We start from the raw sequence: 27829 nt of genomic DNA on the forward strand, positions 1-27829 counted from the left end.
TATACTTTTACACCTATTGACGGATATGAAACTGGAAGTTCGCAGAGTTTAAATAAATTGCCCAAGGTCTTAGTACTGCAACGTGGGCAGCAAGGATTCAAACCCCCATCTTCTTGGTCCAACAGCACATGCTCTTCCTTCCAGCTCACTTCACTAGAGGCTTGAGCCCCCCTTCCCTCACCCCGGTCAGCTCACACACTCACAGATCCGTGCTAATTACACAGCTATGTAAAACGTTATATGTGGTTTGTTATTTTATATCCAGGAACATGGTCCACAGCCTTCATTACATAAAGCAGCTGTGTGTATACTTGGGGTCTAAGTGCTATTTAGTGGTCAGCTCGATGGGGTATTTTGTTTCAAGCATCGCATTTCTTTTTTCCCTTTCCATACTTCTACTAATGCCTAAATAGAGGACTAGAGCCTCAGATGGCTCGGGCTAAAGAGAAAGGCAAAAGTTTCCTAAATGACAAATGTCCCACTGTCCTAATGAGATCAGGAGACAGCCCAGGATGTGCCGCATGTGGTGTGAATGTGTCCCCCAGTGACCGTGTGTGTGTGTTCACCAGATGCACCCAGTCTGGCTCAAACACCTTTCACTACCTTCCCACTGGTGTCTTAAAGGAAGTGAGTGGTTCAGCAGAAAGAACCAGGCAGTCTAGAACTTCAAATTACCAGCTGTGTTACTTGAATATGTCATATGTCCCCTCTGAGACTCAGTTTCATCGTCTTTAAAATGGGGGTAAAAATACCTGTCCCACAGTGTTGCTGAGATCCTTTAGATCAGTGGGCCCCAACTTTTTTGGCACCAGGGACCAGTTTCATGGAAGACAATTTTTCCATGGACCTGGGTCAGAGGGATGGCTTTGAGATGATTCAAGCACACTACATGCATTATGCACTTTACTTCTATTACTATTACTCAGCTCCACCTCAGATTATCAGATCCTGGAGGCTGGGGTCCCCTGCTTTAGATAAAGAATCCGGCACAGAACTGGTCTATGATAATCCCCAGCTCTTACTCCTCCTTCATTTGCAGAGACCTGGTCCATATCACCCCATCCCCACCACAACCCATTCTCAACATCACCCCTCTTCTTCAGGCAGAATGTCCTAGGCCCTGACCCTCCTCTGCCTCTTTGCTTTCATCATTCCCTTTAACTGGGTTGCAAACAAGGCTCTTTCCACCTCTTTAAATCCCATTTTCCTCTATAGCCAAATACAAATCCCATGCCTCCTGGTTTAATGCCCCTGACCTTCCAGTTCTCACTGGCTTTTCCTGAACTTTTACGATTACTACATGATTCACTTGGCACTGAGATGCATTGTAACTAGTCACCTGAATACTTTTTGTGTTGTTCAATAATTGCAGGTAGCCAGAGGTCAGGATTGTGTTCCTTCATGCCTGCAGACATGAGGGCCCATAACTATTTGTAAGTTAACAGAGTCAATGCAGATCATTTTTCTTCCATCACTGATGGCTGCACACACAGGGCTGTGAATGCATCTCTTCAGGAACCTGACATGTTCGCTACCCTCAGTTAGCACAATTTATGGAGAATAACCCAAGACGATCGCATCCTCTGAAGGGCAAGATGAACGGCTTTCCAAGGTCATACATGACCCTTCCCGGCGCAGTCTTATTTCTGATCCTCCTCAATGGTTCTCAAGTTCTAGCTTATGGCATTCCCAGTAAGCCAAACACTTATACCTCCCTGCCTTTGCACACACTGTTCCCACTGTCTGAAATGACCTTCCATTCCTCACACCCCCTGTCCAAATACTGCTCATCCTTAGAGATCAACTCAAACATCACCTTCTCAGCAAGACCTTTGCTGGCCTCCTTTCTCCTAAGCCTGACTTTCTTCTCTCCTAAGGTTGCTGCTCTCCCTCAGCCCCCATCTGTTTCCCAAAGTGCTATTTGTGGGTACCTCTGTCTCCCTCCCTGGGTGGCAAGCTCCCTGAGGACAGAACTCTGGGCTGATTCCTCTGTGTCCTGCTCCCCCACTGGGCCAGATCTAGTAGAACTTTCTGTTTTTAACGAACACCATCTAATCTGGCAAGTCTGCTCCTTGGTTGCACTTCTGTGGTGTGTATTTCCCCACTCCTGTGAGAGAATGGATACCCTTTGGGAATCATCTCAGCCTCTGCCTTTTTTCCTGGTTCTTTCTACCACTCTAGTGTATTAAGCACTACTGATCCCTGCACGGTCTCAGAATCCTCTTCCCGTCTTTCCCATCTCCCAAGGACATCATGACCTTCAACCTTCAAAGATTAACTTCCAACCCACTAAGACTAGGGTAAGGGCACTTCCCTGGTGGTCCAGTGGCTAAGACTCCGTGCTCCCTGTGTCTGAGGCCCGGGTTCTACCCCTGGTCGGGGAACTAGATCCCACATACTGCACATGCTGCAACTAAGACTTGGTTGACCCAAATAAATAAAAATATTTTTTAAAAGACTGGGGAAGACAGAGCTTGGGGGTGGGTAGAAGTAGGGCACATCTGAGATAGAGCTGGAGCTGGGAGTTAGGCCACACCAGGTCCACTGGAAAATACCAGTGTGGCCCACGACCAAGGCGATGGCTGGACGAGAGGGCAGCCCTCGGGCTCAGAGCAAAGCTTCTCCTTTGGTCCAGCCCAGCAGGGGAGCCCCTGACCTCCCTGCCTGAGAGACGCCCTTCGACAGGACGGGGGCTCCTGGATCTGCTCAAGAGGCAGACTTTGTTGGTTTAGTTCTGCTACAAGGCTTCTGTTTCTGCCTCGGCTGTTAAAGCCTTCAGATTCCTGGTACTCACCTGATTGAACAACTCAATTAAAATGCAATCAAAGGCAAGTGGGCCGGATATGACCGGGGAGAGAAGGCAGGCATCTGAGTCCACTGCCTGCCTCCTGAGCCCTGTGCCCCTTCCCATCCTGCCTACAGGTCCCTGGGCAGGCAGTGGTATGGACTTCTGGACTCGAGTGTTGGGCACAGAAGACCTTTAATGGTCTCTGTTCCCTGCGCTGTCCATCTTGATGACCAGGCAACTAAGGTCTAGCCAGGACAGCTCCACCACCTGAAGCCACTCAGGGAGAGGTTAGCAGAAGCCTGTGGAATTTCTAGGACTTTAAGATAGCTCATCTGGGGCTGCTCACCATATACCAGGTGGGGGAAAAAATTGTTTGAAAACACAGAAACCCCTATTCTTGGGGACCACCCTCTCCTGGGGCCTCAAAGTAGTTTGTTCTTCTTGGGGAGTAACAAGTTTATGGAAATAAAACTCACATACCATACAATTCACCCATTTAAACTATAAAATATACTGGGTTTTTTAGTATAGTCACAGAGTTGTGCAACCATCACAACAGTCAATTTTAGAATAGTTTCATTATTTTCCAAAGAAATACAGCTTCCTTTAACCACGGTCCTTCCTCCCCACCGACCCCCATCTCTGCATTCCTCCTTGGCTGAAGCAACCACCAGTAGACTCTCTGCCTCTATATATGCGCCTATTCTGGACATTTCATATAGTGGAATCATATTATATATGCCTTTTTGTGACTGGCTTCTTTTATTTAGCATAATCTTTTCAAGATTGAGCCATACTGTAGCATGCATCACCACTTCATTCTTTTTTATGGCCAAATAGTATTCCATTGAATGACCTGACCACATTTGGTATAGCCACTCATCAGTTAATGGACATTTGGGTTAGTTCTCCCTTTTAGCTATTTTGAACAGTGCTACTATCAACATTTGTGTACAAGTTTTTGTGAGAACGGATGCTTTCAGTTTTCTCGGCTATGTACCTAGGAGTGGAAAAGCTTGTTTGTTCTTGCATCTCAGTAATAGTATCAGTAACCATACATACCAGTGAGGATCCCAAAGTGTTATTGTACACGCTGACTCAGACAAATAGTGAGGGCAAGAAATGGGGTGAAGCAAGAGAGGCACAGAGAAGTTAATTGTTTTGACCTGGTCACCCAGCCATAGTAAAGGACCATGGAGGAGAAAGTCATAACTGGCTCTCATGATAATTACCCAATGAAACGTTTATAATTTTAGGGAAAAAGCCCTGGAACGTTTTAAAAACTCGTGCACATAGTCATGTGCACCATCACTCTAACTACTGGGTTCCGTTTAGTTTCATCATGTCCTTTGTTACTACGATTTGCCTTGTGCTCTAGGTCCCCGTGAAGACCATCACACGCACTCTCAGTGGAATTAAATCCTCCTCCCACTCCCCAGGCTTTTCACCTCATCCTCGCCACAGGGAGTGCTGACTTTGCAGGGAGTTTTGGAGCCTTGAGGAGTGGAGGCTCTTTAAAGGACTCTTTTGTCGCAGCTGCAGTTCTCAGAGCTCGGTGTGTGGGAAGCACGGAGCCAGGCTGTTCTCTCACACCATCCGGACCCTTTGGCCTGATCTGCATCTGTCACCAGATGTGTGCATAGCAAAGAGTCGATGCGGCTTTGACACCCAGCAGGTGGAACCAGATGAAACTGCCCACAGACATTATTTCTGACCTTCAGAAATGACGATCTCAGGTGAGTCAGCCTGGAAGTCTCTGGCAGCCCCTCCTTACCTTCTCGGTTTCCCACCAAAGATCTAGGTCCTGAGCTCCAGAAACTTTTCAGGCCCTGCAGCCCAGTGATCCTGCTCAGCGTCTAGAGTGGCCATGCTCCAGCTGCTCTCCCTGCTGCCTGAAGCAGTGGGAGGCATGGGAGAGCCAGGAGTCCGGGGCCCTCTCCACTCACTGCCCGTCTATTCGATGATCCGTCTACCTTCAGTCTGACCCCTCCACTCCAGGCCTCCTAAAAGCATATTGGTCCCAGCCACCTTCTACTTCAAGTCTTGCAATGATTCCCCATCGCCTAGTACGTACCAAGTACAATGCCTGGCCAAAGGACACAACTTAAATTCTTACCACTGGGTTTTTGCTCCAGCCATGCCTAACTGCTAGCAGTCCCCTGCAGGTACCCGTGCTCTCCCACCTGCTCCTTACTCAGCTTGGCCCCTGCTCCTTTACTCAGCTACCCCTGACTTCTCCTTCAAGACCACTCCCAGGAGTCTTCCCTGAGCCCTGGGGCTGAATGAGGACACTTTTCTCTCTGTTCCCATTTCCCCGTGCTTCTGTCTCTTCCGGTACTTACCGTCCATATTTTAATTACCTATTTGCATGTTTGTCCCTATCTACCCTCCTGCGTAGGCTGAGGGCTCTGACAACTTCACCTCATTCTTCCTCCAGTCTCTATCCTCAGGCTAGAAAGAGTCAGTGAACTCTTCTCAACATAAGTAAGCAGTAGTGCCCATGACTCAGTTTCCCTCTTGGCTGGAAACCATCCAGAGGCTTGGGTCTTGCCTCTTGGCCTTCTCTAAGTTTCATTTGCCTCTCCAGAACTGAAGGAGGCTGGTTTTAAGGGCTCTTTCAACTTTTAAAGTCTAAGGAACTGGGATATTGATACTCACCCTTGCAGGACCCCTCACCAGGATCCTGTGTGGTACAAAGATATAGATGGATAAAGCTGTTTAAATGGTTTAAGTATGAAGAAATTTTGAGGAAGATCATTTTGTTGTTCGGTTTTAACGCAGCTAGTGTCTGCAGAACACCTACTAATCACGTGCCAGCATTGGGAACAGGGGTTTGATACAAAGTTGTAGATACCAGCTTCCGGGGATTTCCTTTGAGTGCTGCCTTCCAGCCAGTCTGGGAGCGCCGACCCACTCCTGTCCCTCTCCTCTCTCGCTGTTCACGGCTCCAGGACTTGTCTGGTCCATGTCCCCACGTTTGCCTCTGCCCGGGCCAGTGGAGTCCAGAGCGGAGCGGATTGAAGTTGGCCTTTCGGATATCGGCCCAGGCGCCCTCTGGTGGCCGCGCGCGGAAGCTGCGGCCCGGAGGGGAGCTGGCGAAGGGAGGAGGGAGGGAGATCGAGGAGGAGGCGCGGGCAGGGGAGGAGAGGAAAAAGTTGCGCTGGGAAGTTTGGAAAGTTGGGAAGTGGCTGCTGCGGGCTTCGCCTCCCTCCGCGCGTGTGTATGAGGTAGCGAGCGAGGGAACAGGAGAGGAGCGAGCGAGCGCCTGCCATGCCCATCAGACCCCGCCTCGCCGCGCCCGGGCGCAGAGCTCGCCCGGACTCCCTGCGGCCCGGCCCGGCCCGGCGCGGCCCCGGCCCCCCGCCCCCCGCGCCGGGTCCTCCCCTCCCCCCGCCCCGGCGGCCCCAGCCCCCCGCCCGGCCCGGCTCCGCGCCGCTCTCCCGCCCTCCTCTCTCCTTCCCTCCCGGCCGCGGAGCAGCATGGCGGAGCCCGGGCAGCGGCCGCGCGGCCGCCCGCCGCCCCTCTGAGCCCCGCTCGGGGGCCACCGGGCGCCCCAGACCCGACCCCCGCCCCCGCCGCGCCCGCCTCCGCACTTGTCCCACCGCGCGCCCCCTGGAGCACCGCGCACCCCTGGGACCCTTGCGCGCCCCGGGTCCCCAGCATAACCCCGGGTCCTCGCGCGCCCGCCGTCCCGGTACTGCTCCGGGAACACCGCGCACCCCTGGACCGCGACGCAGCTCCGGGACCTCCGCGCGTCCCGGGACCCCGGCGCGCTCTCACAGCCCCGGGGCTCGTCCAAGCGGGCGGCGCGCCGCGGTGAGGGGGCCCCGCCCCAGAGGATCCCCCTCTTACCGCAGACGGAGCCCCGCCCCAAAGGGACCCCCGGGTCCGGCAGGGACATACGGCCACGCCCCAAAGGGCTCCCGGCATCCCGCGTCCGGAGCCCCGCGCTGCGGAGGAACCTCTGTGCCCAGCCGGGGGCTGCCTGCCCCGCTGAGGGGGCGCCTCCCAGGACGGTCCCCCGCGCCCCGCAGGCCCGGCAGGATGCACGCCGCCCTGGCAGGGCCGCTGCTCGCCGCCCTCCTGGCCACCGCCCGCGCCCGCCCGCAGCCCCCGGACGGAGGACAGTGCCGGCCGCCCGGATCGGTGAGCGAGCGCCCGCCCGGCCACTCTCCCGGCCGCCCGGCCACTCCAGCCCCTCGGGGACGATGGTTTGGGGGTCCTGCCTTCCGCACCCACTTCGGCCCACCCGTTCCACCTCTGCGCTCCGGGCAGTGCCTCGGGCGCCCTGCCCTGGCTTCTGCCTCCCGAGCTCCTGCCCCGTGCGGGGAACCGAGTTGGGGCGCTCCCTCTCCAGCTCCTTCCCCACCCGCTGACGCTCTCGGGCTCTCCTCGGACTTTCGGTCCTGCTTGGACCTTTCCTCTCTGTGCCCTTTTGGACTCCCGTCTTACTTTGATCCGTCTTTACCCTCTGGTTCCTCTCTTCCCACTTCTGACACTGTTTCTGCAGTTCCTTGCCTTTCTCTTCTCTGCGCCTTCCTCTCGTTCACACACGCCCAGACTCCTCGCAAGCTCCCCTCTTTCTCTTGATCCCCGCCGGTGACCTCAGGCAAACTTTCTGCATCTCTAGCCCAGACCCCAGCACCCACGCTCCCAAGTGCCCCTGGTTTCACAAAAAGGATGAAGATTCCAGAGGAGAGGAAAAGAAAGTGCCAGGACATGCTGGCCTAATATTTCTTTGGGGATTGAGTAATTACTAGGTTTCCTAATTTTCCTTCCAAACTAAGGAATCCCTTGATTTCCCTCAGTCTTTCTCCCTCAAAGTGTAAATTAGTGCCTTGAAAATAGCCCTGGATTGGAGACCAGGGAGCAGGAAACCGTCTGTAGGGTCCTCACTGGCAGCGCAGTTAGTTGACCTTGGGCAAGGTGCACCTCCAGCGACCTGACTTGTATGGAAACAGGGAGCTTGGCGACAGGCAGAGTCCTCAGTGCTAGCCTCTCACCAGGATGCTGAGATTTACATTTGTTGGCTGTTGGTAAAGTAAGGTACTATTCCCTTTTCCCACCCCAACAGATACTTTTCTTTTGTACTAGAATCAGGCAGAAAAATGTTATGAGTTGACGGAAAGCTTGCAGGTGGTGGCGGGCAGTGGACAGTCCAGGGGGTGTTCCAGGGTGGAAAATGACTGCCTGAGGGACACCAGAGACCCTTTCTCATGTCCCTTGACCCCTGGACTTAAACTGGATTGGAGAAATGACCCACGTCTTCACGACCCTCCTTCATCTCTACACACACACACACACACACACACACACACACACACACATTCCTCTTCAGAGCCTAGGTGATGGCAGACAATTGGACTTGGAGTCCAGGTACACCTTTTAAGGGGAGGAGCCTGGAAAGCCTGTACATTTCTTGGGACTAATTCTGTGGAATCTTTCCGTCCCAAACCAGGGCCTGAGACTTTACTTAGCCTGCAGGTTTTAAAGCACTTTCTCATCTGTGGTTTCAGTTGGTGAAGCAGAGTAGCTGACACCCCAGACCTGCCCTCCAAAAAGAAAACTGCATCCGCCCTGCTGAATGGGGAAGTAGCTGTTTAAATAGGCTATTTTTAATAGGTGTTCTGCTTTCAAAGTGCTCTTGGCGTGTATCTTCTAATGGTTGGATTTAAAAGTTATATGACTTCCTCCCTTCTTGCCAGAGCAGGACTCTTGGTCCCCCTCTCCCCACCCTCCACACGAAACACCGCCGGTGAAGGTTTGGCTTGGCCAAGATTAAATATTCTCAGGTGGTGTGGCAGGCCTTGGCACTCATAGCTAGAGCCAATCATAACGAGAGCTTCCTTCACTACCTTCACTCCCTCTGAGCCTGGCACTGCTCTCCGGGCTTATTTACATAGATTGTGTCTTTTCATTCTCCCAACAATCTTTGACGTGGCTGCTCTCAGCTCCCATTTTACAGATGGGGAAACTGAGTCTGTGGAAAGTGAAAAAGTGTGCTTAAGATCATACAGCCAAGACAGGCCAAAGCCAGGATTTGAATGTGGGTCTTAGTTTCCAAAGCCCTTGCTCCTTCCCATGGCCCTCGGTCGGTCTCTGTCTTCTATCCCCACCTCCACCTGCCCCCTCTGTTCTAACCTTCTGCTGGCTTCAGCCTGACTGCCTTCCTTCACCTCTCCTTCTGCAGCAGAGGGACCTGAACTCCTTCCTGTGGACTATTCGGCGTGACCCCCCAGCCTATCTGTTTGGCACCATCCATGTCCCCTACACCCGCGTCTGGGACTTCATCCCGGACAACTCCAAGGCAGCCTTCCAGGCCAGCGCCCGCGTCTACTTCGAGCTGGACCTGACCGACCCCTACACGATCTCTGCACTGGCCAGCTGCCAGCTGCTGCCGCACGGGGAGAACCTGCAGGATGTGCTGCCCCGAGAACTCTACTGGCGTCTGAAGCGCCACCTGGACTACGTGAAACTGATGATGCCGTCATGGATGACACCCGCGCAACGGGGCAAGGGGCTCTACGCTGACTACCTATTCAATGCCATCGCGGGCAACTGGGAGCGCAAGAGGCCGGTGTGGGTGATGCTTATGGTGAACTCGCTGACGGAGACCGACGTTCGCTCCCGTGGCGTGCCAGTGCTTGACCTTTACCTAGCCCAGCAGGCTGAGAAGATGAAGAAGAGCACCGGGGCCGTGGAGCGCGTGGAGGAGCAATGCCACCCGCTCAATGGGCTCAACTTCTCCCAGGTAAGCACGGGGCGCCTGGGTCCCAGAGCCCAGCCGTTCCCATGTGGCTTTCTCCTCTTCTCAGACTGTCTTCCTCCTGTGGCCAGATCCTGTCCTTGCCTTAAAGGGAGAGGATCTTTCGAGCTGTGGGGCAGCTCTTGGGCTGCCTTTGTGGTGGTATGAGGACAGACTAGTGTATGCTGGGCTTGGGGGTGAGAGTTCAGGTGTGCTTCTGTCTCAGTGTGCTCCCTGGCGGGGATATATACACTCCCCACCTGCTGTGCCTGCCCGAGAAGAAAGAATTTCCCTCGGAGCATCACAGTGATGAGAAACAGAGAGAGTTGCCACTTTGCGTCTGACTTTCCCTGAGGCCCCGGGGTCTCAAGAGCAGGAGGCTGTCCTGAGGCCATTGGGAGGATGCATCTGGGTAGCCGTTGTGTGTGTATGTGTGTGTGTGAGTGTGTGTGTGTACCTGTACAGAGGACGCACAGAGGGAGATATGCTTCCTGGGGTTGGGAGGCAGGAGAGGTGCAATAGACCTGGTGTCTGGTGGCCCTGGCTTGCAGGTTGAGGTTAAGAGCTGCCAAATTTCCCGGAGCCTCTACAGAACTCCATGTGCCCCTTGGACCGCCTCCCTAGGCTGAGAGAAAGTCAGCAAGTATAGTTTGGGGGTTCATAATTTCAGAGAGATGTGTTCGCTTCAAGGTTGACAGTTCTGATTTCTGAACCTCAGGCATGGGGGCAGGGAGGAGGGCGGAGCTTATCCAGCAAAGTGTTGTTAAAAGCCTTGTCTCCATGGGCAGAGGTCACTCACAACTCACTGGCCCCAAACTCAACTCTGAGGCCCTGGGAACAATGAGTTCACATCTGCGCCTTGAGACGGGCTGTCAATCCCAGAACAGGCGCTCCGAGTCAGGGGTTGGTGGCTCCTGCAAGGAGCATGGGCCCATGCCCCAAGTGAGGCGTGGTCCCCAAGACATGCTTTTCCAGAAAGGAGCCAGCCCGGTAAATTGGCTGGACTAGAAGCTCTACTGCTGGAACCAGACCTGCTTGTGCTCCTGAGATGCTGCAAGCTCTTCACCAGGGAAACAGGAGCAGAAACTGATCCCCCTTCAGAGATCTCTGGCTTTTGTTTTTCCAGGGGAAATGCAATATTGTCCCCAGGGAGGTAAGAAGCCAGATTGATTTGCCGGCCAAATGAAAGGCGGGTTTGTCGGTTCTCCTGCTGGCTCTCCCATAATTGTGGAGTCCTTACCCAGAGGGCCCGGTGGCAGGAATATTGGGGCAGTTAGTCACGCCCCGCAGGGTTCTGACTACGCCTGACTCCTTCTCCGCAGGGAAAAATCCTGTGCATTCTCTGGCCCAGCACTGATTCCTCTGAACGTACCGGCTCGCTCCCTCTGAAGTGACTTTTCCCTTGCCAGCCTCAGGAGCTGATATTATCTGTGTTAGGCTCCCTAGTGCTCACCGCCCATCTCATTTTGGAGACAGGTTTGTGGGAGGCCTCTCTGTTCAGAGGCCTCATGTCTGGCCTCGATGTCTTTTTTTAGGCTGTGAAGGTGGGCGACCCACCGTCCCTCTCAACACCCTCTTTGTACCAACCACAGAGGAATCCGACCAAAGCCCAAGGGAGCACACAGACTCTGGTTAAACAGCCCCTGGCTTTAATCTGTCTCTCTTAAAACAACAAAACTATCCTTCTTCGAGGTCTGGAAACACTGCTGTGCAACCAAAGGATGGCTCTGGTAGGTTGAAAACATTTGCTGGAAAGCATGCGAGGTTATGTTTTAGGAAAAGTTCCTGAGAGCCATTCATCGGCCAGCAAGAAGCCCGCTGACAGTCTCCAAAGCCCATGTTTGAAGATCAAACAGACTCAAATCTCTGGTTTCAAAAATGCACCCACCCCATCACCAGCCTGGGCCCTCTCTTAAAATTGTTCTTGGGTCCAGCTCCCTGAGAGGGCTGCAGGAAGCAAGTCCTGAACAAAAGAAAACAGGACTCCTCTCGGTTCCCTAATCTGCACACCCTTCACCACCTGCCAGAGTGCCTGACCCCGCCAATTTGTCCTGTTATCATTTTGGAGCAAGGTGATGAAATCTCTCCTCCATACTCGTGGGCAGACATGGGCTAACTGGGAAGGGAGCGATTCCAGAGCCTGGGCAGATGGAGTTGTTAGGGATCCCCAACCCCAAAGTCAGAAATGCAACAACAGCCTTCTCAGTAAAATTGTATGCACGCGTGCACAGTTTGATATGAACATCTGTGATGCATTATTGTACTGAAATATCTGTTAAGTGCATCAGATTTTTATTTTTTCTTTCCTCCCAGCATTACTGTTATTGCAAAATATTTGGGGAGGGGGGAGCAATGAGAGAAGATGGTGAGGGAAAAAAAAAGCTTGAAAAGAGAGTGCGTTTTGTTAAGATCTGGGATTTTAGTTTTGATTTTAGTATTTCTCAAAAGTCTTATATTTTCTTCTAGTCAGAATATACCACATTTTCCCTAGCTAAATGGAGAAAGAAAGCTATACCGGCTAAAGGTAGGACTTATGTAAAAGTTTCTTCCATCTTTGCACAGCATGAAAGATCAAGCTTCGTGGCCCTGGTCTCTAATTTTAATATGAACTGAGCGCACTGAACCCAATATCACCATGTGTTTGCTATGTGACCTTGAGCAAGTCACTTCCCCTCTCTGGCCCTTGTTTTTCCCATCTGTGAAATGAGACACCAGGATTAGGTCATCATTCAAGCCACTCAACCCCGACATTCCATGGGACGATTATAATCAACTCCATGTGCCAGGCACCCCGCAGGAGGCTCTGCATGCTTTTTCATCTGTCGGAGTCTCACAACCCTATGACTTTCTTAGGTGGGCACTCCAAAAGCCTGGATGACTTGGCCAAGGCCACATGGCTAATAAGGAACAGAGCCAGTCTGCCTGACTTAAAGGAAGGACGCAATCCCCGTGCTGCCCTAGGTGGAGTCCCTGGACATCCTGCGTCTAGGTTGTTCGTGTCTTGCAGTTCTTCCTTCAGTACTTTCTTTTGTACCCTTCTTTCCTTTAGGGTAAGGCAATGGTACCCCACTCCAGTACTCTTGCTTGGAAAATCCCATGGACGGAGGAGCCTGTTAGGCTGCAATCCATGGGGTTGCTAAGAGTCGGACCTGACTGAGCAACTTCACTTTCATTTTTCACTTTCATGCACTGGAGAAGGAAATGGCAACCCACTCCAGTGTTCTTGCCTGGAGAATCCCAGGGACGGGGGAGCCTGGTGGGCTGCCGTCTATGGGGTCGCACAGAGTCGGACTGAAGTGACTTAGCACATTAGCATAGCAAAGGGCTTAACAGTTTACTTCCTGGAGAATTTATCCTTGTAGAGAAATTATTTCCTTTGGCTCTGTGGCTGGAGCAGGGATGGTAAAGGCAGGTCCTCTAAGGATTTCTCTGATGTGTTTATAGGCAGCTCAGGATAGTGGGCTGAGGAATGGGAGTCTAGCTTCTAGGTTTTCCCAGCTCTGGCTCCAAAGCCAATGGCTCGTGTATAACTCTGGCGTTCTTGTTTATCTATTGAATGGAGCAGTAGTGACTAGACTTTTTTTTTTTTCTACAACTGAGCTGGTTTTGTGAGGATGTGAACCGATGTGACCTGTGAGGGGTGGTCAGGAGGGTAAAAGGACTACCTAGCCGTAGGGCCCGTGCTTGGAAAAGAGTCTGGGAGGCTTCAGGACAAGGAAAGAAGGCTGCGTGGGAAGCATCGCCTTCACCTGTTGGCACCTTCTTCCAGCAGCCATGTCCACTGCCTGTGCTTTGCTGAACAAAGTAAAGCTGGAGTAACAGGAGGTGGCAGCCCCTGTGCTCAGGGGCCTGGGGATGCCTGAGTCTCGAGTCTAGATCTTGTGACAATCTTGAGACCTGCCCATTTCAATCAGCTCTGCTGGCTGCCTCTGGGGATTGGTACCAGCTGCCCCGAACGCAGTGGACTGATTAGGGGACCTCCTTCTCCCTCTAGGGGGCCTCAGTGGCCCCCACTCAGTACGGTGGAGGCGCTGGATGAGGAGCCCTCTAAGTTATGTGGTTCTCCGAGGCAAGATGAAAATACGAGGACGCTGCCATTCTGAACTTGGCTGTGATTTAACTCAGACGCCGACGCTGTTCATCCAGTGTGTGTGGCTTGGGCGTGGCTGCCAAGGGTGACCAAGACGTTTGTAAACTTCTACAGCCTCCTCTCAAAGGAGTTAGAAAGCCCAAAGTCATCATTTATTGAGCTGTGTCTCCATACAGGGCACTCTATTAGACATCGTAATTACATCATCTGTAATCCTCCCAGAGATGTGACAAGGCCTGTCATTGTATCTCTTTTACAGACAATAAATTAAGGCTTAATAGGTTAAGTCATTCGGTTGTGATTATACAGCCAGGTCAGGTGGACTCAGGATTCAAGCATAAGTGTGTCTGATGCCAGAGTATGTTTTTCAAGATTCCGAGAGCTGACATAATTTTGTTTTGAACAGTCAGATGGCATGATCTGGTGATGTGTGTGTGTGTGTGTGTATTATAGTGCAGGGAGATCATCGTATCTTGCTAAAAAATAAAAAATATTTTAAAAATGTATTGAAAGAGATCATTGAAAAGTGCTGAAACTGGTTTTCTCCCTGGCTTAGAAATTGGATCTGATTCTAAAATAGGAGTTCTTGCCTGGAGCCTGGAAGGCTACAGTTCATGGGATCGCAAGAGTTGGACACGATTTAGCGCACTTTCTTTCTTCTGAAGGCTTGCCCAGCTTTCCAAGGGACCAAGGTGAAGACAGCGCCCTAACACAGGCTCGGCAGCACAACTGAATAAAGGGTCTCCTTGGTTATAGTCATAGGCCCTAGGTCTATTAATACATCTGAGGGAACAGCACATATTATAGGGTGCTTAATTAGGATTTAGAGAGAGAATGAATGGTCAGAAACAATGATATGACCATCCCTGCTTCCCTTCCTTCGTCCAGCACTATGGAATGAATGAATGAAGAAAGATGGCACAAGCCACAGTGAAGAGCTCCCTCCTTGAACTTTAATAGCTCCTCACCATCCTACAAGGACACAAAATGTGGAAATAATAAAGCGGGCAGTGGAGTACAAAACAGGCTCTGGGCCTAGCCTGTTTCTACCTTGGCCATGACTTTCGGCTTGTCCTATCCCTCTCCGGGCCTGGATTGCCTGCTCTGTCCCGCAGTTGCCAGGACCCACCCAGTTCTGACTTCCGTGTGCTCTTCTGCAGTCCTGGTACTTTGGAGGTACCCTGAGATTTCCAGGCTGAGTTCTCCGCGGTTGGGAGGGGCTGGCCAGCTTGTCTATGGCGGGCTGCTGCCTATACCTAAAGTACTCGTCCTGAAGCCTGCTAGTTCCAGTGGGTGACCTGCTGCTTCTTGCTTCCAGCCTGTCAAGAGGATGGAGCCCCAGCCCGTCGTGGCGCAGTCTGGTGTACAGCTGCCCAGCCTTGCAGCCTGCCCTTCCCCAGGACTCCCCCCTCACTGGCTTCCCCATTCATTCAGCCAGAGCATCTTAGTGTCAGCCAGGATAGTACGGGGAGCAGACACTGGGGAGCAGCCTGGATTTTTCCCCTGGGGAGTTTACTGCCAAGCCAGGGGCATTATCAGTGCTTTCTTCTTAACAGCCGTGGAAACCGAGGCATGAAAAGCCTGTGTGTTAGTCTCCCCTGCGTCCTGCCTACACATCACCTTTCTCTTGCTCTCATACATTCCCATCTCATGGAACCCACCCCTCACTTCCCATCCTCCAAGAATGGCTGTTCCTACCCCCCGCCCGGACCTGCTGGGCCTCCATGGCAGCTATTGCTATAGCACTGACCTTTGGCCTCTCACGTCCACAGCACTCATCCCTATTTGTGGCTTCCTATCAGATCTGTCTGCCCTCCCCAAAAAAAGACACCTCTCTTAAGACCAGCTGGGCACCCCTAAGGACCTGCAACCATGCTGAGCCATCTTCTCCCCAGTGTCACCTACAGAGTGAGAGCCTCGGGGTCAGTGTTGGCTCCAAGCACAGGCTGGCCTAGTCCACACCTGTAACTCCAGATCCTGGCCTGGGAGCCGGCTGCTTCTGCAGCCTGCAGCACCCGCTGTGGCTCCCATCCCAGCCCTGTGGTCAGGAGCTGTTCAGCAAATATCTGTCACATGGTGTGGAAGTCACCTGGAGGACCCCCAAGGCCCGACCCCTAGACATGTGTACTCTCAATTTCTTTGTGTGCCCAGAGAGCTGCTTGCAAAGAGCCCCTGCTAGCACAGCAGGCTCCATCCTTTTTTCTTTTTTCCCCTGACTTGGTTAATTTCAGACTTAAACATTTAATGTTATTAAGCTCAGAAGCAGACTCACAGGATGGCTCACGTCCTTCCATCAAAGGAGAGTGAGGCCATAAAGCCGGAGGTGTGACCAAGATGTCATGAAATATTCTTGTCTCTGAATCAGAAGTTCACAGCATGAAGTCTTCCTGATTTACAGAATCTCTGAGCTGGGACTTGGAGACTCAGGGAATCTAAGAATGGTGAAATCTTAGAACATTAGCCTCAGAGGCATTTTTGGACTCGAAGAATCTTCACATCGTGAAATCCTAGCCCCTTAGCTTTGAAGACTTTTCAGCTCATACACACAGACTTCTAACATCTTAGAGTTGGAAGGGACCAGTTCTCAAGAATTCCAAGACGTCCCATCCTCAAACACAGTGATCTCCTCCCCACAACTCAGCCTCCCGCCCTCCCCAGGCCAAAGAAAAGCCTGACTTTGTGACGGAGATAAAAATGGGAGCGTGCCTTTGTTAATAGTTCCCATTTGGACATCTCTCAAAGCCAGGAAGAGGTCGCCTGGTAATGCAGCTTTCCGAGGGAGGAAGCTGAAGAATAGGACGAGCCTGCAGCCAGCCAGCCAGGCGGCCGTGTTTCTTCCCCCTCGAGTTTGCTTCTAAATATTATCCACTTCACTCCCTTTTATCTCCCATCACTGGCTCTCTGTCCGCCCACTTAATCCACAGGCAGCCGGTGGCCCAGCCTTCAGCTCTGCTCAGCGGCTGCCAAGCTGTCTGGCCTAGCAGCTCCTCCAGGATCCACAGGCTTTTAAATCTGCGCAGAATATCCTCTGGAACACAGAACGTTGCCCCAAGCTTGGAAATGCTGTTGCATGTGCTGGGCCCCCTCCCTCTGCAGGAATTTCCTTCTTTTCTCTTCTACTCCTGAATCCTCTGAGATCTCTAAGGTTCAGCTCCATGCTGTACCTCCTCCAGGGAGTCTTCCCAGAATGCTTCTAAATCTCATCTGCTTGGGAGGACTTGGTGCAAGCCTTTCTTTGATGACGCAGCCACATCTATTCTTTCCCTCCGTGAAATGTGTGATGGCATTTTATGCTATTCTTTCACCGCTTAGATATTTTACATTCTATTGTAATTATTACTGCGGCTGTCTTTTCTTTCCTAATCAACCCAGCTTCAAAACCTAGCTCAAAATATGCTCAAAGTTGATTACAAAATGAGACTGGATGTTTTCCAGTTCTGAAGTTGGGGCCCTGTGTTGTATCCTGTGGTTGAGGTGTTGGCAGCTCTGGATGCTAACAGGATGCTGCATCTTGGCCTCTAGATTCATAGAAAGCCTCTGACTGCCCACCTGAGACACGGAAGCAGTTCAGTGCGATCGCTAGTCCATTGGTGAGGACTCCATGACACCACAGGTCACTGTTGAATTTCTCTATCTCTCCATCCTGGAATGCTTTGGTGTCTTCTCTTCCTTGTCTGTTCCTTGCAAACAAAGGCCTCTTTCTTTTCCTTTCTCTACTCAGAGTTCATGTGAGCTTCTCCAGGGTCACTTAAAAATGTTTAATTTCACCCATACTTGCTGCTTTGGTTGGTCTCCCGTGCTGCCGACCTGTTCTAGGCCTCTCTCCTTTCCTCTCTCTCACACAGTCCCTGATCAGGCCTCCATGCCTTTGCTTATGCTGTTCCTCTACCTGAGAGCCCTTGCTGGTTTTTATGGTCTGGCTTTAAAGGTCCCTGAGGGCAGTCATTTGAAAAGCCTGGACCCTTCAAGCAAATGATTCCTTCTAGCCAGACTTTTCATCCGAGAAGATGAAAGTCACCAGACTGGACTATCCCCTCTTGGCTGATACTGCCTGATCATAACTCAAGCAGTCTGAGTTTAGGTGCAATGATGTGATTGGCTTTCAGCGTTGTAAGTTTTTTTTTTTCCCCTTTTCGTTTCTGATTTTTTTTTTTTTTTTTTTTTTTTTTGAGGCTTATTTGATGACATGGCAACCCACTCCAGTATATCTTGCCTGGAAAATCCCATATCCAGATGGAAAAGCGTGGTAGGCTACAGTCCATGGGGTCGCAGAGTCGGACACAACTGAGCGACTTCAGTTTCAGTTTGACGACATTTATATTAGAGATCGAGAGTTACTGCTCTGGTGATGGGCACCTGTCCCATCATGAGGACCCCACCCTCATGACCTCTTCTAAACCTAATTCCCTTGTAAAGTCTCCATCTTCAAATACTATCATAGTGGAGGTTAGGGCTTTAGCATATGGATGGAGTAGCACAAATCTGCAGTCCCTAATAGCGAGTGAGTTGTACCAGGGCCACTCTGCATGCTTGACTACCCTTAAAAAAAGCCAGAAGGTCATCAGACTTGGCCCACACAAGTCACGGCCCTGGAGCTGTCTCTGGTGGTGGCCTAGGTCCTATCCAGTCTCTTCAGTGGCCCCTGCTGCTGGCCTGTGTTCCCCTCTTGACTAGGCAAGGGGCGGGGACTCTGGGCGGGGCGGGGACCTGCAGGTTTTTTTCAGATCAGTCCCTAACCACCATCCACCTCCCCTGTGCATGCCAAGTCACTTCAGTCATGTCTCTTTAGGACCCCATGGACTCTAGCCCACCAGGCTCCCCTGTCTGTGGGAATTCTCCAGGCAAGAATACTGGAGTGGGTTGCCATGCCCTTTATAGGGCATGTCCATGTGTGTCTGTGTGTGTATATATATATATTCCTTTTCTCCCGATCAGGTCAGGAAGAGCAGGGGAAAGCACTCAATTTTACTTCTCCATGGCTCTTACCTTGTGAGCCTGTTTCTTTGCATAAAGCTTCCTCTCTAGCTTCCTCATTCCGCAGAACATTCTGGCCTGACTCAACCTTCAGAACCAAGAATTAGTCGGTATTCACCCAGCACAGCACAGACTCAGCTCAGAAGCCCCCTAGGATGCCTCCAGGCAGGGCCCAGGACAGGCCAGTGCTCTTTCAGGCAGGGCCCAGAACCATTGCCCTCATCAGGAATATAGGTCACCTAAGGCTAGTTACCTAACCTTCTTGGGTCTTAGTTTCCTATCTCTCAGTTTCATCTGATTGCTATGAGGATTGACTGATTATGAAGTACCAGACACCCATGGTTATTGCATCTTTAAATTAGCATCATCATATAATTTTTCCAGAAATGTTTTTTAGTTCCCACTGTGTGCCAGATACTGGGATTTGTGCTGAGATACGAAAGTGAGCAAGCAGGACGAGGCTGTTCCCTGGTGATGCCTTCCAGGGTGGGGAGGGAAGGGAGCAGAAGCACCTTACGCTGTGGGGGATGGTGGAGGGGGGAGCAGTAGGCAAAGAGAGGGGGGTTGGTCTTGGCAGGTAACGTGATGTGCTCTGGGAGCCGGCTTCCCACTCCTGTCCACCTCCAGTCAAGGTCAGAGTGCAGTCGGCTTTGCCCAGACGAGAAGATGCACTTTTCCTAGAAGCTCTGCACAGGGCCCCGCCTGCCCCTCGGTCAGCCCTAGCGACTGTACAGGAGACACGGCAAGCTGCGCCCACGTCCTCTGGCCAGCCCTGCCCTCAGAAGCCAAAGTGCACAGATAAAAGGCCAGCCCTTTTCCAGTTCCTCTTCTGTTTAAAGGACTTACCTGCTTCCTCCCCGTTATGGTTCTGTAAAGTTTCCTAACCAGTTTTACCTCCTGGCGACTTAGTGCGCCTTCTAGGCAGTTTGTAATTTAAGCCTCCAGCCCCATTTGAAACCGCTTTTGAGAAAAGAAGATGTGGGCAGAGAAAGCCTTTCGGATACCTCCCTGTCTCATCTTTTTGCCCTAGTTCTCACGGTTTCCTTTCCTTGAACTGCTCTGCTTTGAGTTTGAGGAGAGACAAAAGCCTAATTGGCAATGATAATTCCAACCATTTGCATCGAGGTTTGCAGTTTCCACAGTCTTTCACATGCAATAACTCTAGCTGGCAATTCCTCCTGACCCCCCAGACAAACACCTTGAAGGGGGCTGGACCAATTTCCTGTCCCTAACCCCCCACCTCCCCTATTCTGACTCCCAGGGGCTCCCCAGGAGAACTAGTTGGGTGGCTATAAATTCTCCAGGATTATGGGATATTTTTGAGCTCCAGACCCTCTGCTGGGGATGAGATGCAGTCTGAATGTATGGGCCATGGATGGGTAAACTGAGTCACTTTGGGACCTCAGTGGCATGATTGGTATGGTCTCTGTGTTTGAGCTTGATTGTTTAGTTGACCCTGCACTATATAGCCCCCATGCCAAGGCCTTCTGCTGGTCTTGCGGGTGACTTTTCTATTATTCTGCTTCCATCAGTGTAGTTTTATGGAGAGGGTGATGAGAAAGGGATGCAGGATTTTTGATGGAGAACTTGCAGTTTCAACAGGACCAGGGCCCATGGAGATAGGAGTGAGAGAGGTCTTGCCTGGGGGAAAGAAACTGTTAGGCAGAAGTGCCAGAAGGAAATGCAGAAGGTTTGCAAGGAAGGTCTTTCTACCCCTCCTTCCAATGACTGTACTTTCTGCTTTTCCTCTCCAGCTCCCAAGACAGCCATTGTTATTTAGTGCCTATTATGTGCTAGACCTTGGGTTTATTACAGTAAATTTCTAAAATACTCCTGAAAGGTAAGTATCATTTCCCCCATTTTAGGAGCTGAGACTAAGTACTTTGTGCAGAATGATGGAGCCAGGATTTAGATCTTTTGATACTTTAAGAAAGGGACTGGACTGAGCTAGAGTTAGAATTCCAGCTCCACCAACTCAGACTGGATGACTGAGGTCCTGTTTCCATATCTGAAAAGTTGGGGCTCATAATAGCATCCACCTCCTGGTGTGTTTAGGAGTGAATGAGGTAATGCATATCCACCACAGAGCTGACCGCCTGGCACACACTCAGAGGTAATGGATGTTAATTGTGGTGGTTTAAGTCATGGTCAGTTTAATTATTGTTACTGGCCCATTTTCACACTGTGTCTGGAGGTGAAGCCCATCCCATAGAGAAGGTGGTTCTCAATCCTTCAGTCTCCTCTATACTGAGCGTCATCCAGAGCAGGGTGAGGGGTTGGTCTGATTGGGACCGTGCAACCTGATCACCCAGAGCATGGTTATTTTTTTCTGACCATCTAGCCATACTTGTTCTAGTTCAGCTTGCCTATGATTTCCCACCACTCCCTGGGGTGTGGACATGTCAAAAAGGAAAAAAAGTTTAGGCTGAAGACTGCTACGGGCCTAGCTCTGCCACTGGTTGCACGCCTCATGCATGACTTGAGGCCATTCCCTCTCTGAGGGTCCTTTTTGTCTTTTGCACAGGGGTTGGTATGTTAATAGCAGTGACTCAGAGTGATAGGGAGAACTGGGGTTAAAGCCTGGGCCGAACTTTATTAGCTCTTTAGTGGGCTGTGCGCTTTGTGCTGCTCAGTATGTATTTCTCCCCTTCTCTTTCTCCCAAAGAGAAGTACCCTGTATCTACTCAGTGGCTTGAATTAGTTACTGCGGAACTCTTCACCCATCTATTCCTTCCTTCAGTTGTTTACCAAACCCTGCTGGGAACCACACTGTGCCAGGCTTACTTCGAGATCACAAGTCTGGGGCTGGTGAGAAAGGGAGGGATTGAAGAGACCCCAGAGAGAAGTGCTTCACAGCTGAGTGCCAGGAATGCATCTGAGTCTTATATATGCACTGCCCTGCTGAATCCTCACCACAGTCTCTCAGGGACATAGTATTATTCAACCCCATTTTACAGGTGAGAAAACTGAGACACCAATAGGTGATTTCATTTACCTGAGGTCACACAGTCGGTGAGGGGAGGATCTAGAATTCAGACTGAGGAGATCTGGCTGCAGAGTCTGGGCACTCACACTCTCTGCATCTATGAAAAGGGACTGAAATCTGACAGTAGGAGGGGTCAGGAGTGGATGGGGGAGGCATAGCTCTTCTTCTGGGACTAGAAGTAAGAAAGATTAGGAGCAGTAGGGAGTTGGTAGACAACTGATGTTCCTTCCTAAGAAAGAGTGCCACATTGGGAAGGAAAGAGGGAGGTGGTCTGTTGGCCAAGACCTAAGGTGAGGAGGGAGGCAGGGGTTGAGAGCAGAAGCTGACCTTGGCAGGTGAAGGAATAGTAGGGCAGACTGAGGGCCCAACGGGAGTGGAGGCTGTGAATTTATAATGGCACAGGCTGGACAACTGAGATCCTTCTTTGTGTAGCTCTCTAGGGCGGGAGCAGGACGAGGAAGTGTGACAAAGGGCCACTCCCAAAACCCAGCCTCAGGAGCCCGAGCTGAGTAGGGTAACAGTTCCCATCTGCCTGTCGTGGTTGAATGCTGACCCTGAGCTCCCAGCCCCACCTGCAACTATGGCTTTGCAGGGCCGTGGGAGGCCTTACAGATGCTGTCAGGATGAATAAGACAGCATCCTTGCTATCCAGGAGTTTTCTTTGCGGTGAAGATGCTCATTGTATACGATAGAGACGACCTCCCCTCCTTATGAATACCTGGCTGGGCTAGGAACTCGTACCTATGTTGCAGGAGGGCGGACCCCTTCCAGGGCCCAAAACTGGGCTCTTGTCTAACACTCGGAAATGAATTGTCTGAGGAGACACTTGTGCTGACAAAGCAAGAGATTTTATTGGGAAAGGGCACCCGGCTGGAGAGCAGTAGGATAAGGGAACCCAGGAGAACTGCTCTGCCACGTGGCTCGCGGTCTCCGGTTTTATGGTGATGGGATTAGTTTCCGGGTCGTCTTTGACCAATCATTCTAATTCAGAGTCTTTCCTGGTGGCACACGCATCGCTCAGCCAAGATGGATGCTAGCGAGAGGGATTCTGGGAAGTGGATGGACACGCGGTGTCTCCTTTAGACCTTTCCCGAACTCTTCCGGTTGGTGGTGGCTTATTAGTTCCGTATTCCTTATCAGGATCTCCTGTCATAAAACAACTCGTGCAAATGGTTATTATGGTGCCTGGCCAGGGTAGGCGGTTTCAATCAGTGTGCTTCCCGTAACACCTATGCTCATACTATACTTGGCAGTACAGTGCCACCTTAGATCAGTATAGAAAAACAGGTGTTCCCAGGGTTCAGGAGGAGCACCAGTATGGGGTTGGGAGCTGATGGTGGTATTGATTCAGACTGAGGGACTGTCTTTACTCACTACCTGTCCTATTTACTCATGGAGAGTGCTTACTGGTGGAATAGGAGATTCAGGGGACCGCCCAGGGAGGCTCACGGGCCACATGTTGGGGTGCTCTTAAGCCATATTAAGAAACTTAGACTCCATCCCAGGTGCGCTGGGGGGCACTGTTCTGCACTCCTCTGTTCTGTAATTCACTCTTTCATCATACTGGAGCACCTCACTCAGGCTTGCTTGGAAATTCCCAAGCCCCTTGGCTTGAGGGAGGAGCTCCCGTGAGAAGGTCTTTTCCCTCAATAATTCCAAGTTGATCTCAGTGCTGAGCCAGAGGAGAAGGACTCTCAGCTTTCTAGGAACATGGGTGTGTTGTCTCTTAGAAACAGGACCGTAAAAGTGGTCTGGCTGCCGAGTGAGACTAGTGTGTAAAGATCAGCTCTTTGTGAGGAGCCTGAGACCCTGATCACCATTTCTAAAATAGTTACCATAGCATAACATGGCCTTGCATTTCGTATGGCCCATTTGATGGCAGAACTGGAGGGAGGGATTCCAGCTGTTCAGTGTGGAAGTGGGATGAGGCAGGTGGTTCTGGGAGGTTGGGGGATGGGAGGATCTGCAGTTCGTAAATTGCCTGTCCATCGTGGGAGCACTGGATCAGGAGTCCAGCAGCATGAGCCTGGGCAGGTTCCTCCCTGGCTGTGCCTGCTCCATGGATGTGAGCACTTGGTAGACACACAGGGCATCCCGCTGCTGCAAAGCTGCTATCTCTGCTGTCTCTGACCTCACTGGCAAAGGACATTTGTTAATTTTACTGTCTTTGATGTGTTTACATGTCTGTCTCCTCCGTAGACTGAAGTTCTCTGAGGGCAGGATCCTCATCTGATGACCTGAGTTTGCCTGGGGCCTGGCTCCCAGTACACACCCAGGGATCCTGGGGTCAGCTGTAAAATTACCAGCTGTACCCTCACATCACTGCCTGAGTATCTGGATGGAAACAGAAAGTCCCCAGCTACCCCCACTCTGTTCCCAGATTTCCAGATGTTCAGTTCTAGGAGGTCAAACATCTAGGGAGGCGCCCGTGTGTCCCATTGTGGCACCCAGGTGTTCAGCTTTGGCATCTCTGCCCACTGAGCCCCTTCTCACCCGCGATGCTTTCCCGCTGATGCTTCATTCCCACGGGGGCCCTCGGTGCTTCTCGTGGGATTGGAGGCGTCTTCCCAGCCCTCCCCCTGCCCCCCTTCCTCACGCTTCTGTGTTTTTTCCAGGACACGGATCAGAGCTTCTGTTTGCTGGTCATTCCATGATCCTCACACAATATAAATGAAAGCTGCTAAAACCGATAAATTCAAACCATGTGTGGGCACCGGGGAAGCACAGGGACGTCAGAGGGCCGCAGTGTGAGGTGGCGTCAGCTCTGACGGCACCCGAGCTGATTTGTATATGAGAAAAGTAAATATCCCCAGTGGTAAACAGCCCTGGGTCTCTCATCATCGCTGCGTTTCAAAGGCATTTAATAGGAACACACGCTCTCTGTCTCTTGTAAACAAAGCGAGCTTCTCTCTGCCTGCTGACCTAAATTCTGCATTTTCATCTTTGGGAAAATCAGCCAATCGTTCTAGTGGGGAGACCACAGGCAGTCTGGGCTGTCGGGTTGGGTCGCCTTCTTCCTGGCTTTGGCAGTTGGTCTGGCACTTTGGCTTTGCCAGAGGGCTACCTTTTCAACTCTCCTTGGACTTGGAGCAAATGGGTTGGGTGGCCATTCTCAGCCTGGTCTCGTTGAGGAACACAAAGTCTGGAGATGTAAATCCACTTGCCCAAGATTGCACACCGGGTCCGGCTGAGCCAGGACGCCCCTTCGCCCCTCACTGAGGACTCTCCAGCTCTCCATCCTTTCTCATGAATGGTACTTCTGTTCTCCCTCACGCAGAATCCCAGTGACATCCTCATCAACTCCTCCCTTCTTTCCTCTCCCTTCCTAGAGCCAGGCCTTCCTCTGGGTCCCTCCTGCTTCTCTCTCTCTCTTTTTTTTCTTTAAATTCAGGCCATTCTTATGTGCAGGAATGTGCCCCAGTGAAGGAACCAGACAGTCACAGGTTGGGGGTTCTGGTTTCTCCACCTGTCAGCTGTGTGGCTTTCAACAAGTTCCTTTCTCTGAGCCCTGCAGTTGTCAGTCTTCACGTCTGTAGAATGGGGATAAGAACACCTACTCTTTTGGAGAGCTGTGAGGATTAAACAGAACTCTCATGTGTGGAAGTGCCCAGCCTGTTCCATCCCACTTTCCTTCAACTCTTCAACTGGCCTCCTAATTATCAGAAAGAGATTGGGCCTTAAAATTGCATACCACTGAATATACCGTACACATATACACAAGCAAGGGAGCATAAATTGCACACCACTGAGTATACTGCGTATGTATACACAAGCAAGAACACATAAAACTCTGAAGTCTGAATCACATCAGAGGATTGTGTTAATGTTGCAGTCCTGGTTTTGATATTGAATTCCAGCTACATGAGATGTTACCATTGGGGGAAGCTGAGTGAAGGGTATTATTTCTAACAACTGCTTATCAATCTATAATTATCTGAAAATAAAAAGTTTAATGAAAAAAAAATGAATTAACTGTTTCAACACACTCATTCTTCTGTGCCTGCTGCCAGTCAGGTACTGCTGCAGGTACTAGGCATGTGTCAGTGGATGTGAAAGGAAAAAATCCTCTCTCCCACATCCTTCAGGTCTCTGTTCAAAGGTAGTCTGTCTCCCCGTGACACCTGTTTAAGATGGCAGATCACTCCCTTGAACTCTCTGTCCTTTCCTGCTGTTTTGCTCCATAGAAGGTGTCATCAATTGGCATTCTGTATAATTTACTTCCTTATTTTGTTTATTGCCCTTCAGTCTCTCACTAGAATGTCAGCTCTGTGAGAGTAGAGAATTGTCCGTGTTATCTGTATCCTTGGCACCTAGAACAGGCCATGCATGTAGTAGGCACTGAGCTAAAGTTTGTTGAATGACTGAGAGGTGACAGATAAGAAACAAGTCAGGATAGGCTAAGTATTAAAGGCAAAGAAAGCAGAGAAGGGGCTGGTGAGATGGGGAAGGAAATGTTGTTTTGATCTTGTTTTTTTCCTGCAAATTTTGTAGGCTTCCCTGTTGTGTGAGGGGTAAAGTCCTGGCTTCTTAGATTGTGATCTACACATTAATTCACTGTTCTTTTTATTCATTCACCAGATGTCTCTCTGAGCCATTACGACGTGCAGGGCTCTCTAGAGCAGGCTGAGAGGAGGCAGAGAAGGATCCTGCCCCTAGGAGGCCTACAGGTGGGCAGGAAAGAGTGCACGGGAATGCACACAGCATGTGACAAGGGAGGATGAAGCTGGTGTGAGCAGTGAAAGAATGCTAGGCAAGGGGGCTGAAGAGGGAAGGCTCACCTGGTGCTTGGGAAAGGTGCCCTGGAGGAGGTGCTGATTCCTGGCCTGAAAAGTCTGGGAGGATCTCCAGCCTCTACTCAGCAAACCAACTTCCTCTTCCATGGCTTCCCTAGGAGACCTGGCAAGTCTATTCAGACTACTCCTTGCAGCTGGTTTTGGATGCCCTGACTCTACTGGTGCTGTGATCCCTGGCTACCTCTCTCCTTCACTCTGCTCTCGAAATCCTATTTCCTTTTCCAGATCCACTCTGGCCCTTCCTGTAGGAAGGCTTCCTTGATTGCTGTAGTTCCCATGATCTGTTATTTCTGAACATCTGTGCCATTTATAGTCTGTATCGCACCATTTGACCCTTTGAAAGTGAGGGGAGCAGCTTCACTGGAGGTGGGACTTGGTCCTCTGGTGCAGGAGCTGGCTACTAAGCTGGTCTTGGGCTTGGGTGCACAACAGGCCCTCAGCAGTGCTTGTGGCTGGATGGAATTGAGAACACTGGAAAAATGTGATTCATCTTCAAAGAGAGCAGGATTTGTTATTTTTGTTGTTGACCTAAGTGCTTCTAATCTTGAACCACTGGAAGTCCACTTAGGAGAGGGCTGCAGTCTTCCTTGACAGTGTTCCTGAGTATGTTGTTAACAAACCAGTGCTGTAAGCAGAGCAGCCCCGGTGCTTCACAGACTCAAGAATTTGTCTCTTTCCTGGCATCATACGGGAGCCTGTGCTCAGTGTATTCTTACAAAAGACATGAAAATATATTTATTGCCGTGCATTCATTCACATAACAAATGTGTTTTTTAAATAAATATTTAAATTTAAAACAGTTTCTGATTTACAGAAGTATTGAGAAGATAGTACAGAGTTCTGTATCCACTTCCCCTCATTGTTGACATCTCACATTAGTATATGGTACTTTCTGACAATGAACACATCAATACTGACATCTTACTATTAACTGAAGTCCACTCTTCACTCAGATTTCCTCAGTTTTCCCCTAATGTCCTTCTTCTGTCCCAGGATCCCATATTACATTTACTTATCATCTCTCTTCCAATTCTTCCTGGCTGGGACAGTTTCTCAAACTTGCCTTGTTTTTGATGACCTTGACATTGAGTAATAACCAGATATTTGGCCCTCGATTGGGGTTTGTTTTGCTGTTTTTCTTATGATTAGTCTGGGATTATGCTCTGAGGAGTAAAAGACTAGAGATAAAGAGCCATGTTTATCACATTCTGTTGAGGGCACATACTGCCAACCTGACTTATCACTGCAGATACTAACCTTGATCACCCGGCTCAGGCACTCTTTGTCAGGTTCCTCGGCTGAAAGTTACTCGTCTTACCCCATCTGTCCATACTATCCACTTTGGCAAGGAGTCACTATGAGCAGGCTGTACCTAAGGCATCCAGTCAGTGTGTTTGGGCACTGCTCAGACACATGCTCTGTGTTTGTCAAATACTTGCTTTGGGCTGGGCAC

General features: G+C 50.8%; 1 protein-coding gene across 2 annotated transcripts in view; it reads left to right on the top strand.

Annotated features, from left to right (window-relative positions):
• Positions 1 to 6316: 6316 nt before the first annotated feature.
• TRABD2B (TraB domain containing 2B) overlaps positions 6317 to 27829 on the top strand; it is a 221489-nt gene continuing 199976 nt past the window's right edge. Inside the window, exons 1-2 of one of the 2 annotated variants that reach the window (XM_070786582.1) lie at positions 6317 to 6934; positions 8979 to 9539. In XM_070786582.1, coding sequence (XP_070642683.1) covers positions 6833 to 6934; positions 8979 to 9539 — 663 coding nt within the window. In that variant the 5' untranslated portion in view covers positions 6317 to 6832. The remainder of the gene's footprint in view (positions 6935 to 8978; positions 9540 to 27829) is intronic. The other variant, XM_019957513.2, reaches the window with a different exon arrangement.

This window comes from Bos indicus, chromosome 3, assembly GCF_029378745.1.
Source record: "Bos indicus isolate NIAB-ARS_2022 breed Sahiwal x Tharparkar chromosome 3, NIAB-ARS_B.indTharparkar_mat_pri_1.0, whole genome shotgun sequence".
Classification (NCBI taxonomy): Eukaryota; Metazoa; Chordata; class Mammalia; order Artiodactyla; family Bovidae; genus Bos; species Bos indicus.